The sequence below is a fragment of the Ranitomeya imitator genome, chromosome 6 (genome assembly GCF_032444005.1).
Source record: "Ranitomeya imitator isolate aRanImi1 chromosome 6, aRanImi1.pri, whole genome shotgun sequence".
In the NCBI taxonomy this organism is placed as follows: Eukaryota; Metazoa; Chordata; class Amphibia; order Anura; family Dendrobatidae; genus Ranitomeya; species Ranitomeya imitator.
The window spans coordinates 452,820,972-452,837,850 of NC_091287.1; the positions used below are offsets into that span (position 1 = coordinate 452,820,972).

Sequence of the window (16,879 nt, forward strand, 5' to 3'; positions counted from 1 at the left end):
AGACTGAGAACACAAGGAAAGACACAGCAGGGAAGGAAGCCACAGACAAGGTGACCCAGATAAGACTAAGTACAGACACGGCAATGGAACAAGACACAAGGACAAAGACACAGGGACCAGGATATACAGCCTCCTGGAGGGCGGACAACAAGATCAAGGCAATAGCACAGAGAAAAGCCACCAGAGAGGGAGTAACTCAGAGCAAGGCCAGGCAAACTCAGAAGTTAAACAGTAACTGAGCTAACACATTGCACAGGCCCAGACCACAGGGTGGAGCTGCACTATATACTGGAGGCCTCTTGGTAATTGGTCAGGAACAGATTAGACAGATGCACCTGATACCTATAAGAACCAGAGAGTTCAGGTGCTGCCCCCCTATACACACAACCATGAAGCATGCAGAGGGCAGAGGCACAGAATATGGCGCTGGATAGAAACAGAAACCGCAACATGACCTGGAGCAGTGGGTAAGAGTGTGAGAGGCCATGCCGTGATGCCAGCAGAGTTGTTACAATGTGCTTGTCTGCACCTGCCCTGTTCAGCGTTTGCAATAAATGGGCAATCACAAAAGTAAGGAAATTTCATTATTGGGGCAATGTTTTAACTTTACTGTTCAGCCTCACACACAGACCATATTATAATTCTGTTGTATGGATTCCTAATACAGCACCCACAGGCCACTCACTATTGGCCACACTGTGCCGTTGTGTACCTGTGAATTTTTACAGAAACTAACAGAGTTTATCATCTTAGAGTCTTACATAATAAATGCTAATAAAATAGGCATGTTACATTGCATCCTGTATTATGAAGGTATTCTACCCCAGAGTTGCTGCTAGGAGAGAACACAGTACCCCAACACCGTCCAGTTAGTACAGTGCTGATATGTCAGAGCCTGGCTGTGGTTGCAGCAATGTATGTTTTACAGCTCATGCAGACAAGCGTATCAATGGGACGAGTACTGTCCGAGTTTTAAACAGATAACATACGGACAACACACTGACCGATCTTATTCAGATGAATGATTTTTTGGCCTGACAGTCCATTAGAAAAAAATTGCATATTGCACTGCTTTCTTCCGAATCTTCAATGAGGTTCACCCATTCCAGTCTATGTATGTGTAAAAAAAATTGGATCCCAAACGGAATATATTTCTATTATAAACCTAGGAAACTGTATGTGATGATGTGTAAACAGTGTGGACTGGACTGTCACGTTCCTAGCCCTGAAGACACCAATCGCGTTTTGTGCATTATGTCATGCATCTATATATAGTGCCGTGTGAAGTATAATATATGTAGTATACAAGTAACGTATAGTGTACATGTACAATATAGGATAAGTGTAGGGTAAGACATAGTTTAGGGCTTAGTACACAAGGTAGGTAGTAGAAGATTGTGACTAAAGTTTAGGTAATGACATTAGGGTAAGGATAATGTTAATGTTTGGACTAACCCATAGGGCTTAGGGGTAGGGCAAGAGACTTCTTAATGTAGATAGTTAGGGTCAAATTCATGTAGCAGTAGGAAATGTTATGTGAACTACTGGAAATGGAGATTAAGGCACAAGGGAATAGCGAGATCCTGACATGACTTATGGGACAGAGTGGCCTTCCAGACAAGGGGTCCTTGGATATGACGACGTGTCACAACAAACCTTGAGCTTGCAAAATGCCGAAGGTAATGGACTGAACATGTCTAAGATTGTGGGACTAGTGGGGGTCCTGAGCGGTAGATCCAGGGCACCAGTAGTAGAAGACGTAGGACACGAAACCGCTGAGTGATTAGAGGACTGTGGTGGTAAGCTAGGTTCTGACGAAGTAAGGCAAAACAGTGTGCCTCACTAGCCCTGGAGTAGACTACAGTGGAAGAAAACTATGTGAATGAAAATGTTTCATACTACAAAAGAAACGTCATAAGTATTTGTACCCGCTATCCCTTGTACATGACCCTTCTCAAGTTACTGTTCAGTAAAGACTGTGTTTTAGAAAGTGAGCCTCTTTTATTGAACTACGGAACCTATGGTCATGGCCAGCCAACACCACTGGCTACAGGCAGCCTGCAAGGGTGCAAGGCCTTCACAGCAATAAAGCCAACACCCAGGCAGGACCCACATATAAAAGGAGGAGATGAGTGCTTGCCCATGGCTATCGCCCCATGCCACAGAATAAATTACATTTTTTTGTTTATATATATATATATATATATATATAGCAACAAAGTCACATGGACATCACACAGATGTCACATAAACATAAAAACCGGACACATGGATGGACCATGAATAAAAATTGGAGGAAAATTAGAAAATAATCATCAGAGTTTTAAAGCTGAAGCATAGTTTGAAAGGCTGCTTGGGAAGAATATGGAGAGGCTTGACGAGTCCATTGCTGTCCCCTCCTTGCTCCATTTGATAGACAGGTGAGCACAGGTTTCCTTTAGGGCTCATGCAGATGAGAGTATAAATCAGATGCGTGATACTCAATTTTTTTTATTTTAATAGCACACTGACCCATGTTATTCAATAGTGCTGCTCACATGAATTATTTTTTTCTCGGTCCAACTCCATGAGAACAAAATCATACTACTTTTAACTGAGTCTCAGACGAGACTCACAAATTCAAGACAATGGGTGAAAAAAATTCTCAGATGTTTTTTCATATGCTCGTCTACAACTGATCTTAAGGCTACCTGCTTATAATGATTATTTGATGCCTTTTTGATGTTGCAGACTTTCTGCAGCAGTTTTGCACCTATTAGGTAAATCGGGTTACTTATGTTTTTTGTCTGCAGCTTTTCCTTATTTCATTCAAGTCTATTCGGAAAATCCGCAAATAAACCACATATTTACTTCAAGAGAAATTAAAAACTCCATCACTGGCCAGTTTCTGCTGTGCTACTCCACTCAACTTATTCACGTTACCGCGAGACACTGAAGCTGTGCTATCATGCGCAGCTGAGTGTCTCTCCTGGCTGCCAGGCTTAACGCTCGCATCATGCAATGTTCAGCATGGCTTCTAGATGTAGCAGCGAAAAATCCTCCTAAAAATTTGTGCAGTAAGCGACAATGTTCTTATAAAATTAAATATTTTATTGAAAAATTATATAAATAAAATGTAACATATAAAAACAGTTAACAGCTGATAATAGAAGCACATATGATCATGTATGATACAGGTATAGGAAACTCAATAATTCATAATATATTATGACATACTAGGTAATACAAAAATTATAAATAAAACCGTGAAAGATTCCCTAAAAAAGTCATATACTAAAGTGCATTTTATTGTGAAAGAATTAGATAATTCCCAAGTAACATGTGCTGCAGGCAGCATATAATTATAATTATATTATTGCCACAATTCCACAAAAAGTACTATCGTGCAAAAAAAAAATGCCATATATATAAGAAAAATCTAATAAATACACAATAAAATGTGTCTAATTAAGAATCACCTATATCAGGTACTGCCAGAAGCCTAACAAAGTGCTGAAAAAAGGGGAAAAAAATTACCCTGAGAATGTCATACACTAAAATGCATGATATTGTGTCAATGTTAAATAACTCCTAAAAACATGTGCAACAGTGCAAAAATTGGTAATTATATTATTGCCACAACCATAAAAAAGTGCTATAGTGCTAAAATAACATCCACAAAAAGTGTATCCTATTAGGAGCCACCTTTATCAAGCACTGCCAGAAACCTAATAAAGTGCCATAGTGCTAATCCCAGGGATTTAAGAAGCCCACTAAGGTATGAGGAGCTCTGCATATATTTGATAATACTTGTCATTTAGGTTTATACAGTTCTAATTAATTAACTTAGACATCATTTATTTATACATACGATTGGTTTCTCTTCTGATTGATTAGATGTAGCAGCGCTAGACTCGTCGTGGGACAACTGGATTATCACCTTGTTGTACAGGTGAGGATTATGGTGGTTCATCATTTTTTTTCTTTTACAGGGGACATGGGCATCAGTGGATTAGGGATAAAGGTGAGTATAATTTAGGTTTTTTTTTTATTTTGATTTCAAATAAAGGTGTCAGTGTCTTTATTTCAATTAAAGAACTTTATTTTTATTTACAATACGACTATGGGGTTAAAAATGGGGATGTCTTCTAGACGCCTCTCCATTACTAACCCCTGGGCTTCATGTCAGCTGGTAATACAAATTTGACATCAACCCCAATACTATTACCCCACTTGCCACCATACCAGGGAAAGTGGGAAAAGTGGAGGCTAGGCGCCAGAATTGGCGCATCTTATGGATGCACCATTTCTCGGGTGACTGATAGTTGATGTTTTTAATCTAGGAAGGGGACAATATCCATGGCCCCTTTCTAGACTATTAATATCAGCCCGCAACTGTCTGCCTAGCCTTTCCTGGTTATTAACACTAGAAGTCCCAGAAATTTCAAGCTCCCTCCTGAAGTCCAGAAAGAGGGTCAAATGACCCTTAGTCCAAACTGACAACTCTGATGGCTCCAGTTAGCATCCTTTCATTTGTAAATGTGGCCATTGCCTGTGGAATCTGCAAGGGGCAATTGTGTTGATCCACCTCAACAAAGGTCTTGTAAGAGAGTGTAAACAAAAGAATGTAAGCTGCTCCTGAGTGTGTCTGCCCACCCCCCAGGCCCCACCTTAGCAAATTTGCATGCAGCCTTTTGTGCTGTGGGGGATAAATAGGTGACTGCTTCTCCTATTTTGTTCACAAGAAACAAAATGCAGAGAAGGCACACCATTCAACAAGCATTGGAACTGATCCTGAGCAACACCAACCCTTCCCTTTCCCAGGGAACGCATCTTGAGGAGTTCTCTGTGCAGGGGGGGGGATGCGGGAGTGTGAATCACACTCCCCGCAGCCCACTGTGTAGCTGGTAACCAGTAAACACAGCGGGTTGCTAGGGACCGTGTTCCCCGCTCTCCCGCATGCGGGGAACATGCGGAGGCTGAGAAAGTTTCTAAGTTCCCTGCTGGATTAGCAGGGAACTGAAATTCTCTCAAATATGAACCAAATAGATCCAAAACAAAATGTTAATTTGAAATTATTTATCTTGCAGATGACTCCTCCTCTACCAAAAAAGAGAGCTCGGTTGGCGAGTGAGCCGACAGAGACCGCAAAAGATGGCACAGTGTGGCGTGAAGTACAAGTGGGGAAACGTCTAGATTTCACCCCAATAGAACCGTACCCTACAGATGGAGAGCCAAGTGCTAAGGCCAGACGAATTGTCTGGAGTAGCCTTCAGAGCTTCCTCTGTTTTATCACTCTTGACATGCTTCGTAGCATTCAAGAATGGACTACTCAACATGCACGTCACACGGAGCAGGTGGATTGGTTCATGGGTCTCCCGGAACTATTGGCATTTATTTCAGTCATTATCTTGTGGGAGGTGACCAAGGTTCCATCACTACGTGACAGCTGGTCAGCAAACCTGACAAACCCAAGGATCATTGCAACTATGACCCGAAACCGCTTCCAAGACATCATGCAATTTTTTTAATTCTTTTTATAACAAAAATAAAAAGCATGGAAACAAATAACAGTTGTTCTTTTGCATATTTTTCACACTGAAATTTCAGTCCTCTTGTGCGATTTTTGCGCAATTTTTTTCCGCTAGTGTGCTTGAGGCCTTAGACACAAATGCTTCTGGTCATTACTCATAGCTGTACCTTGTTCTAAAATTTCTAATTCTCTATTTAAAATATATAAAAAAATGATTAATTGTTTCAGCGCTTTTTTGCTCAAATAAAACTAAACTAAATACAATATGTATAGTCTTTATATTATCAAATACAATAAACTGAATGGAACTAGCTAGAAACTAAATGGCTAAACTCGGAAAACAACAACCTCCTGTGGTGCGACAGTAATGGCCTTAATTACAGAACAAAAGATGGTGATTAGAGGATGTTAAGGTACCGTCACACATAGCGATGCTGCAGCGATACCGACAACTATGTCAATCGCTGCAGCGTCGCTGGAGAGCTGTCACACAGACAGCTCTCCAGCGACCAACGATTCCGGTAACCAGGGTAAACATCGGGTTACTAAGCGCAGGGCCGCGCTTAGTAACCCGATGTTTACCCTGGTTACCATCATAAAAGTAAAAAAACAAACACTACATACTTACCTTCTGCTGTCTGTCCCCGGCGCTGTGCTTTCCTGCACTGACTGTGAGCACAGCGGCCGGAAAGCAGAGCGGTGTCGTCACCGCTGTGCTTTCCGGCTGGCCGGCGCTCACAGCCAGTGCAGAGAAGCACAGCGCCGGGGACAGACAGCGGAAGGTAAGTATGTAGTGTTTGTTTTTTTTACTTTTACGCTGGTAACCAGGGTAAACATCGGGTTACTAAGCGCGGCCTTGCGCTTAGTAACCCGATGTTTACCCTGGTTACCAGTGAAGACATCGCTGAATCGGTGTCACACATGCCGATTCAGCGATGTCTGCAGGGAGTCCAGCGACGAAATAAAGTGCTGGACTTTCTGCTCCGACCAACGACATCACAGCAGGATCCTGATCGCTGCTGCGTGTCAAACTGAACGATATCGCTAGCCAGGACGCTGCAACGTCACGGATCGCTAGGGATATCGTTCAGTGTGACGGTACCTTAAGCTAAAATCCTTCAGGTTATTCGACCCGTCTCTGGGTTCCAAAGGTAGAAATGTTAAATGATCCCTCTCTGGGACTTCTAGTGTTAATTATAGCTGGGGCCCCATGTCATTTTTTGGGGGAAGGGCCCATTTTAATAATCAGTAAAGGCTAATTGGACAGCTGTGAGTTGATATTAATAGCCTGGGAAGCTCCATGTGTATTAACCCCGTCCTAGGCTAGAAACACCTGCCTCAGCTGTCCGCTTTCCCTTTGCTGGTTATTAAAATTTCAGGAGACCCCAAGCCATTTTTTTCTTTAAGTTATTAATTTATTAGCTAAATCCAAGAACATTAAACTACACATGCACTGCAGTAATTATATATGTGACTGACATCTTTGTATCAATTCAATATATATATCTATTCTTTATATTCTACTCTGACGGGTCACACGGTGAATTTACTGTACTCGACTGATGAAATGTTGGGTTTTCTAGAAGATGGGTGGGTAAAAATCAGACAGCATACACATGGTACGTGTGCCGTACAATTTTTTTTCTCGCACCCATTGACTTGCATTGGCGAGTCTCGTCCGATATATGTGGTAAATCGCAGCATGCTGTGATTTTTTTTCTCTGTCCAATCTGAGCTAAGAAAAAAATCGCAGATGAGCAGGGAATCATAGAATAACATTATTCAGAGTGCAATCCGATTTTCTATCAGATTGCACTTGTCCATTTTTCACGCAAATGAGTATGGGCGCTAACGGAAAAAATCTGATAACAGATTGGATAGGCATGTCAATTTTATTTCTGATAGAATGTTTTGCTATAACTGCTGCATGTTCTGTTTAATTCTGATTGCAAAAAATCAATTTAAAAAGCATAGAAAATAAATGAAGACAGTAAATGGAAAAAAAATATTATCTAAAAAAAATATTTTCTTTTCCGTTGACTTTAAAGATAAAAAATAGATTCATTTTTGGGATAAACTAAGGCAATCTCACCTCTGCGCTGGATCCCCGTTCAATGTATTTAACAATGGGCACTTTATTTTTATCTTCTAGTGCAAAACCATAGCTCCCATCACTGGGTTTTACCTGGAATAGAAAAATGTAGACTCATATCAGTAAGTATTTTGTGGTAGACAGTGCCATAAACTAAGAAGAAAAAAATGGCTTGACAATAAAATGTATTTTTATTCTCTAGACTTTCCCAAACGTTATGCAGATAAGCACAGAACAGAATATGTCCTAATGAAAAAAAGTCTAAAATCTGTCGTAAAACATCATATGCCTTATGTCACAGATACAACATGTGTCTCCCTACATCTTAAAAAAATTAAAGGGTTTTTTGTTTTGGTAAAAATATATATAAAAAAAAGGCCAAAAAATTTCTATCACCCATTTTGTTTAGTGTTTACATTACGTACCATAAACTGTGATTTTTTTTTAAATACATGTAATCCATCTCCAACCTTGCAGCTCTGCTTGTTCACATCCTAGTGCAACAGGGTCCAGCATTTCACTGGTTTAGCAGGTTGCACTGCATTGCAAAATTGGAGATGAGGATGGAGGGTGCCCAGGGCGCTACTGAGTAGCTGTACTAAAGACTGAAATGTTGCTCATTAGGAGCAAGTTGCTTGTGATATGGTTGGGTTAGAGGACAGCATTGGGTCAATGACATCAATACTTCCACACCATCTGTTAGCGTATGTTCCTCCAGTAGAGATCAGACGCCTGCAAGCAGCGCAGACAGGCAGGAAGAAGAAAAGCTGTGTGGCAGGAGAGAATACACAAGCACTATATGTAATAAGTAGGGGTGATTAGAACTCAGTGAAATGGTGCAGTCTGCGTACTTTGCCCCAAGTGAAGGAGCACAGCGCAGCTGCATGAGAGTACTGCCATTGAGAGATAAAGAGAAAGAGCCACCACAGAGGGGAACAGAAAAGGCTTATTCCGGTGAGTCATATGCAAATATCAATTAAAATGATGGTTTCTCAGAACCATCAGATATAAGACATAAAGGAGTTGATTGATTTATATCTCAAAGACCTGACTGCCCATTTGAGCCGTTTGGGTAAAGGGGTTGATCTTGCTGATTAGTGATGAGCGATTATACTCGTTACTCGAGATTTCCCAAGCATGCTTGGGGGTCCTCTGAGTATTTTTTAGTGCTCGGAGATTTAGTTTTTCTTGCCGCAGCTGAATAATTTACATCTGTTAGCCAGCTTGATTACATGTGGGGATTCCCTAGCAACCAGGCAACCCCCACATGTACTTATGCTGGCTAACAGATGTAAATCATTCAGCTATGGCGAGGAAAACTAAATTTCCGAGCACTAAAAAATACTCGGAGGACACCTGAGCGTGCTCGGGAAAATCTTGAGTAACGAGTATATTCGCTCATCACTATTGCTGATATATTCCCTTAAAGTCCTCCTCCTACTGATCAGAGTTCCTCATAAAATAGATACACAGCTTCCCTGGTTCCTTTATTACAGGAAAATGTATTTTGCTCATAGCTAAACTTGCCCTGAATCACAAGGAGCAGTTAAATATATGATATTATGGCCGCTATTATCAGCATGTGAGAGGGCGTCATCACACAGGACATGTCATTGCGCCTATGCCTTACTTTACCCGGTATAACCTTTCAGGAGAAGCATTTTCTCAACTTATTTTTATAGACGTTACTTTCACCAATCTAAAGTAATTTATGTCATTTAGTAGCGATTCAGAGAAACTTTGTACTTATGTATTTTGCATTCATGCACAGGGAACATTTCCATTTTCAGCACAGGGTGTTATCTGGGATTACATATGTAAGCTTTATAAACTGTTCGGTAATTGCCTGATTTCTGTAAAATTCACTAAGTGTTGATCTCAGGGACCAGGACTGCAGCTTTTTCCTATAACCTGTCACTGAGAAAGGATAAGTATGACGCAGGGCTTCTCCGCGATACACAAACGTCATCCCAACCTATTCTCCTTGTCGCTCAGCTGGATTACTCTTGTTTTCAATGGTAGGCCTTGCTGGTAAAAGGTGAGGGGTTTCTACTGAGGGGTTTGCCAAGCTCGTCTTGCCAAGTCCACAGGTAGACACATTACAACAGTGCAAAATGTGATATTTAATATTAACTGCATGTTTGATACATTGGGTGTTGCGATACTGCTTAGTTACACTCCTCTGTGACTTTTTATATTAATCTGTGCACCACTGTGGTATACAAGTATATACTGGTTATAAGCAGGACTGTGCTCAGGGCATCCTGCAACGTTCTTATGGGATTGTTTTGTATTGTCCTGGGGGGTTGTTAATCTGCATGCTATTATCGTAATTACTGTATATCTATGGATTATTCTCCATAAATAAGTTAATACAGCACATATTTATTTTTAATTCTGTGGGTTATTTGATTTTAGCTGATTTGTGTAAAGTCTATTAATTTCATCAGGACTATCTGTGGACTGTGCTGGTGGATTTATAAGTTAAAAAGGTCCAGTAAAAATATTGCTCCCAAAATTCCGGACATGTTCCTGGTCAGGGGAGAGGCAAAAGAGTATACAGACATGACAGCACCTACAATCCCCTGCTGTCCTGTCTGTATACTCGTTTGTTTCCCTTCCTGCCCAGGAGCTGTGATATGATCAGACCATGTTCCTGTATGGTCAGACACGGCCATTACACAGCACACAGCAGGACACATTTATAAGATTACCTCAGCACAGGAACATTTTTTTTAACACATTCAGTCATGGAACTTACTATTATTCCAACATCTATTACGGTAATTAAAATGTACTTTGTTCGTGGGACAACTCTTAATCAGGTAAGTAATGTTTGTTCATGACATTGACCATCTTTGATCCATTTGAAGTAATAAATACACCTCAATTAAAATGGATATGAAAATTCATTTGAAGATAAGAAAAATGTGCAGTAAGCACTTGCAGCCCTCCTCTTTAGTCCGGTACCTACCAATAGAGATTTAGCAATAACGTTCTCAACAATTTTCAGGTCATGTTTCATAAGTCTGTGCTTCATATTGGATCCTTCCATTTCTTCATCAGAGAAGAACCGAAATAACAGAGGTTCATCCTTGAACTCACTCTTCTCCAACACTAGACAAAAGAAAAATCCCATTACACAGAAAACACTCTGGTACATATGATTTATATATTTATAATAAAGTATTGTAACAAACATATATAAAAGACATGTATTAACAAGAAAAATTGGAAAGTCAATTACAAAATATATACGGTAACTGATGTATTAAAAAAATGCATAAAATAATGAAACATAGAATACCGTGATGCATGAATCCATTATCACAAAGTGCTACCCCAAGAATGATTGCTTCGTCTCTTGTGCGGCAGTCACCCTGCAATGTTATAAGCAGATGAAAACATGTTTATACACACTGTCCATTATTATTCAAAATACTAAGGTTTGGCATTTCTAAACCATTATGGATGTTCAAAAAGTCTCATCGAAATATTATACCACAATCCGTCCTAACTATCCATGTAATGTAGTGTGATTGTACTAAAATACTTGAATAGATCACCGTCTTCCCCAGTTTCCAGTGTGTCCTCTTCTGGCGAATATGACCTGAAAGCAGACTAAGGCCGGGATCACACATGCGAGAAACACATCCGTGTCTCGCATGTGAAACCCAAGCTCTGGCGCCGGCACTTGGAAGCGGAGCGTGCAGCTCCATGTGTTCCTATGCAGCTGCACACTCCGCTCGCACGCTGTGGCGCCAGAGCTTGGGTTTCACATGCGAGACACGGACGTGTTTCTCGCATGTGTGATCCCGGCCTAAGCAGCTCATACAGGGGTTTGTGTGCCCACCGGAAGTCGCTTTCTTTATGTGAGCCTTGTTCTGAGTCTCATAGGCTTACACTGAGAAAGCACATTACATGAATAATTAAGAAAGATTATGGAGTAAAAAAATTTGTCAAGACTTCTTTAAAGAGTATCCATCATTTTATTTTTTTTTATTTATAAATCAATAGTACACAAAAAAATAACAAACGTAATATATTTTATCAGAGAAATCTTCTCTCTCCTCCTGGATTGATCAGTCATTCTCCAAATTTTCTGCATGATCTCAGGCAGGCATGTTAGACTATGAAAAGCTGCGGAGACCTGTCAATCCAGGGCAGTGGGTGGGGAGATGCCGTCGGGAATCGTCTGTTTGACCGGTGTCTGTTGCAGCTCAGACCATGGTGGCTTTTACAATTAGTTTTTCTCTAAAACTCTGTAGTGTTTCAGAGTCACACATACCTGGCTGAGATCATACAACCAGTAGGTGCCCCAGAATCAGGCAACATTTATCGCTGTCAGCTTCCTTTTAAGTACTGAATGTAATAATCCAGGAGCATCACTTAAGTTTCGTGCTGTATTAGACAAAACACATTTTGAGTCATTGATCTAGCTGGTCTCGATCAGAAGTGGTGCTAACTTCTGTGAGTATAAATCATACCCCTATAAGAACAACGGCATATAGGCATTTTGAACTGTACCTTGAGTTCAACTTAAGCTTGATAATAAGTTAAGAAACTGTCATAGGAAAGAATTGTAATTAGTGATGAGCGAATATACTCATTGCTCGGGTTTTCCCGGGCATGCTCGGGTGATGTCCGAGTATTTGTTAGTGTTCGGAGATTACGTTTTCATTTCCCCAGCTGAATGATTTACAGCTATTAGCCAGCTGATTACATGTGGGGATTCCCTAGCAACCATGCAACCCCTACATGTACTCAGCCTGGCTAATAGCTGTAAATCATTCAGCTGGGGAAATGAAAACGTAATCTCCGAACACTAACAAATACTCAGAGATCACCCAAGCGTGCTCAGGAAATCTCGGGTAACCAGTATATTCGCTCATCACTAATTGCAATATTTTAACAATTGTCAATAGTAGTACTATGCAATGTGGTTCATTTAATAAAGAGAGGAGGGTGTAAAGCAAATAAAAATGATACATTTCCGCATCTTTAATAACTATCTTCCCTTTTTTGTCTTTGTGCCTCCTCTGTTGAACAGGTACACAGCTAACTGTAGCTCTATGGCCTTTATGGCATGGATTCCTGTACTGTACAGACAGATAGATAGATAGATAGATAGATAGATAGATAGATAGATAGATAGATAGAAATGAGATGGATAGATAGATAATAGAGGGACAGATAGATAGATGATAGATGAATAGATAGATCAACAGATAGATCAACAGATAGTTAGATAAAGAAAAAATGTGGTTTTATTTCAAACCCACATGGTGTGGCAACTTTTCGGCTCACATTGAGCGTTTTGAAAAAGGCTCGTTGCCACGCCCTGTGGGTTTGAAATAAAACCACATTTTTTCACCTTTATCCAAGGAGTGCTGCCTTCATTTTTTTCTTTAACTGGATTGGAGCAAGTATTGGATGCTTTGCTGAGGAGGCTTGTGCACCCACTTATTGGTATTGTGCTGTTCCATTTTTTCTATAGAAAGATAGATAGCACACGTCTCAAGAATTAAGTGCCTGGGGTAGCGCCAATAAACCGCTTTTAGAAGCTTGGCTAGGGCAGTGTGTAAGAGGGTGACAGGAGCTGTCATACACATCTCCCCCTAATGCCCATGTGTGAACAGTCAATGTGTGGTCATGTAAATAATGTTTTACGTGTATCATATTCCTATTGATGTAGTTATTATAATGTGTACGAGTTTTATATCTACTTTGTATGTTTTGATACTGTGATAAGATTAGGTAGATATATGAAGGATAGGATTGGGTATAGTTTAGTGGGGCATACTAGAGTTAGGGAACTGGAGTACCAGTATAGAAATAGTTTTTCTAAGGGAGTTACAGTTTAGTGGGGGAAATAATAGGGTAAGTTAGGTTTACATGTCAGGGAACATTCCTTAGTTGGAGGGGCCAGGGCAATGTAAGTTCGGCCACTTCCTGGGGTGAGTTAGTTAGTTAGAGAATAGAGAACGGAACAGCAAGGTTGTTAGAGAAAAAAGTTTTAAGAAGAGGAGCTCAGCAGCCCAGGGCCTTGGGACTGGAAGTCACACGAGCACCAGAGAACCAGAGCAGCATAAGAGTGACAGCAGCAAGGCTTAATGGGAAATCCCAGGATGTCCAAACCTACAGTCTGAGAAGGATTGGCAGTGCCAGCCTTTAGTTTCACCCATGGAGAGGAAAATGGATGTGGAACTCCAGGTACAAGCTAGTTCGGCTAGTCAGGGAGCTGCGATACCGGAAGATGAGGTGTTGAAACGAGAGATTAAAGGAAGAACAAGGGAAAGCACAGAAAAAGGAATGGATATATCTGCTGAGGATTGCTATGTGGTGCTTGTGACTGAACTGGACGAGCTGAGTACAGTTGTGTTGTTGAAAATGTACTTGGACTCTGATAATCATTGTGTGATGCTGAAGGAAACCGGGATGCTACAACCTGAGGAGCACTTAACTCAAAAGTGAGTGACTGGCACTGCACACACATCACACAACAGACAGGACATTATGTTTTCTTTGCGGGGTGCCAGGGAGTGGGAACACAACAGCCCCTCGCCATGACTACCACCCCTGGCACCTTACAAGTGAACTGAGCCTTTGTCACACGTGAAGGAAGCCTAGCTCATTGTTTGCTGGAAATTCTTTTCATACCTGTGCAATAAGCCAGTCTATTAGCTTGTTTGCCATAACCACTGACTTGTATGTTCTAAGGTGATAGTCTTTATCCCTAAAAACAAATATAACACACAGAAAACAAAGATTAGGCCAAAAAATATAGATAAAGGCAAAACTAATTCTATATTCAAATTAAAATATTGTTTTTCTACAAAATATTGTTTTTTGCCGGCTGAGACATTTATAATAGTATTTCTGTATGTTTGAAATGTCCTAATATTAGGATCTTTATATAAGATGGAAACTTTTTACTTCTCAAGACTAATGTAAATCGGTTACTGAATTCTCCTTGATAAGACTTTGGAATATGACACTTCATTGATGCTGAATATCACTATGGTACAAGACCGCTCACCTGGATTTTAGGTTTAGTGATTTTAGTACCTGTAGAGGCAGTGTAGGGCATGCAGATGAACGGTTCTTTGAAGAATAAGAAACATAAAGTCTTTAAAAACCTATCATCGCTTCTTTAAATATGGTATAACTGTGTAGCATGATCCCATGTGCCAGTCAGAAGAAATAAAGCATAGAAAAGTTATGCAAATCAGACCGGAAGTGCATTGCGGGTGTGTCAATGCACTCAAACTTCCAGCCTCATTTGCATATGACTGATCTGGTAGCTTTCTGATGACTGAAACATCGGATCCCTAAATCAGATGTATTATTTTATTTTAGTCCATTATTTCCATATGAAAAAAAGATGCCGACAGGTTCCATAAGTAATAGCGCGCTGACAGGTTCCCTTTAATACATAATTATAGCTACAACTTTTTGTTCTGTCCAAGGATAAGCTGAGCCATAAAGCAAATAAAAAATGAGTAAAAATCAGTAGTTTGTGATTAAGGCTCCATTTTTATAATGATGGTTGATTATACACAGCACTGTTACAGTTTTTTTTTGTGTTTTTTTCTTTACCAAACATTATAGCAATTACAGCTGTTGCCATTTTCTCATAGAGAACAAAGCAAGACAGTTATAGGTAGAAAAATGTATAAAATGTGCTTTATTATACCGTACATTTACATTTACTTTTATTAACTTACAGAATATAATTGCATGATATTGAAGATCCAAAGCCTGAGGCGGCGAGACAGTCGAGAGCTTCTGATGGCAACATATCTCACTTTGCCTTCTGTCATGCACATTATAGCCATTGACACCTTGTGTAGATTCATAACACTATTCACACCAATATTTATATTTAATCTAGACTGAATGGTGTGTATATTTATATATATATATATATATATATATATTAGAATGTACTGTGCATATGATAACAAGACCAACCTACAATAAATAACGAGCATGAGTGCCCTGGTAAATTAATATAGAGACAATAGTGTCTATACAGACCATGGACTCATGGAGTAGTACTTCTTTTCCCCAGCCACACACCATGACATATTGTATTATACAGTATATACTTTGAGGGCGGCTAAGGGTGGCCCAACTAGTTATTAGGTTTAGAGGGCCATCAGGATTTTCACACAGGGCCCTGTTGGTTTGGATTTCTTTTTCCCTTAATAATAAAGATCTTCATTTAAAATCTGCATTTTGTGATTACTTGAGTTATCTTTGTCTAATATTTAAATGTATTTGGTGATCTTAAACATTTACGGTAAGTGTTACACACATGCAAAACAATAAGAAATAAGGAACACTTTTTCACACAACTGTATATACCCACATAAATAAATTACATATACTGTATATACATACGGTATGTACCGTATATATTATTTTGTGTTGTTTCTAAAGTCAACTGTGTTTCATAAACTGAGCATTTTGTGTTGTATTTTGATATTTTTCTCAATGAGATCATGACATTTTGGAATATTATTATTGTTGATGAACCTTGACACTTGGTATCTTAAGGCATTGGATGTATGATAGGTCTTTTCTTCTAAAATTGCATCTCTATGACATTATGCCTCCTGCAAAGCAAGTCCACAAGTGCTTATCAGGACGGAGGTTAGAAAAATACTTGCTACATACCGTAGCTTTGTTACCCTTATCCCTACCACGGGTTTACACTGCTCTTGATTTATATACCAGTCTAACATGCATAAACCTGATTCTCATGCTCTGTAACTCATTATCCATTAATTTTTAATGAGTGGTTCCTCTAAAATAGCATTTTTCCAGCACTATATGATTTAAATTTTTTCTTTTTCCCCATTTTCCAGCAATCATTTCTCCTTCCAATGGCTTGCCTGCTCTAAACGCTCACCTTTTGGTTATGGCTGTGTGTCATTTGCTTGGCATAACCTTTTGGTTTTGGCTGTGTACTGACACTCCCTTTTTTCCAGACAGGAGGAAAGGAGTATTGAAACAAATCAGTCTCGGTGTCTCTGCTAGTAGGATGGATTACACCTGACAACAGGCAGCAGATTGCAAGATTAACAAATGTAAGACAACTAGCGGTCAGCACTTTGGAGTGATTTGTTGGTAAGAGAAATTAATTAAAAAAAAAGCGATTGTGGATTGTCTGTTTATCATACAATCTATCAAATGAGAACATGTGAACGTGTGGGGGCCATTTATCAAACACAATTGCACCTAGCTATTAGAAAACAAGATGTCAGAGT

The 16,879-nt window shown here is 39.8% G+C and overlaps 1 protein-coding gene across 1 annotated transcript in view; it reads right to left on the minus strand.

Annotated features, from left to right (window-relative positions):
- The window catches only part of PREX2 (phosphatidylinositol-3,4,5-trisphosphate dependent Rac exchange factor 2), a 762,305-nt gene that overhangs the window by 464,040 nt on the left and 281,386 nt on the right, over window positions 1–16,879 (minus strand). Inside the window, exons 14-17 of the mRNA XM_069731466.1 lie at window positions 14,265–14,340; window positions 10,912–10,984; window positions 10,579–10,721; window positions 7,605–7,697 (exon numbers count right to left, since the gene is read on the minus strand). Coding sequence (XP_069587567.1) covers window positions 7,605–7,697; window positions 10,579–10,721; window positions 10,912–10,984; window positions 14,265–14,340 — 385 coding nt within the window. The remainder of the gene's footprint in view (window positions 1–7,604; window positions 7,698–10,578; window positions 10,722–10,911; window positions 10,985–14,264; window positions 14,341–16,879) is intronic.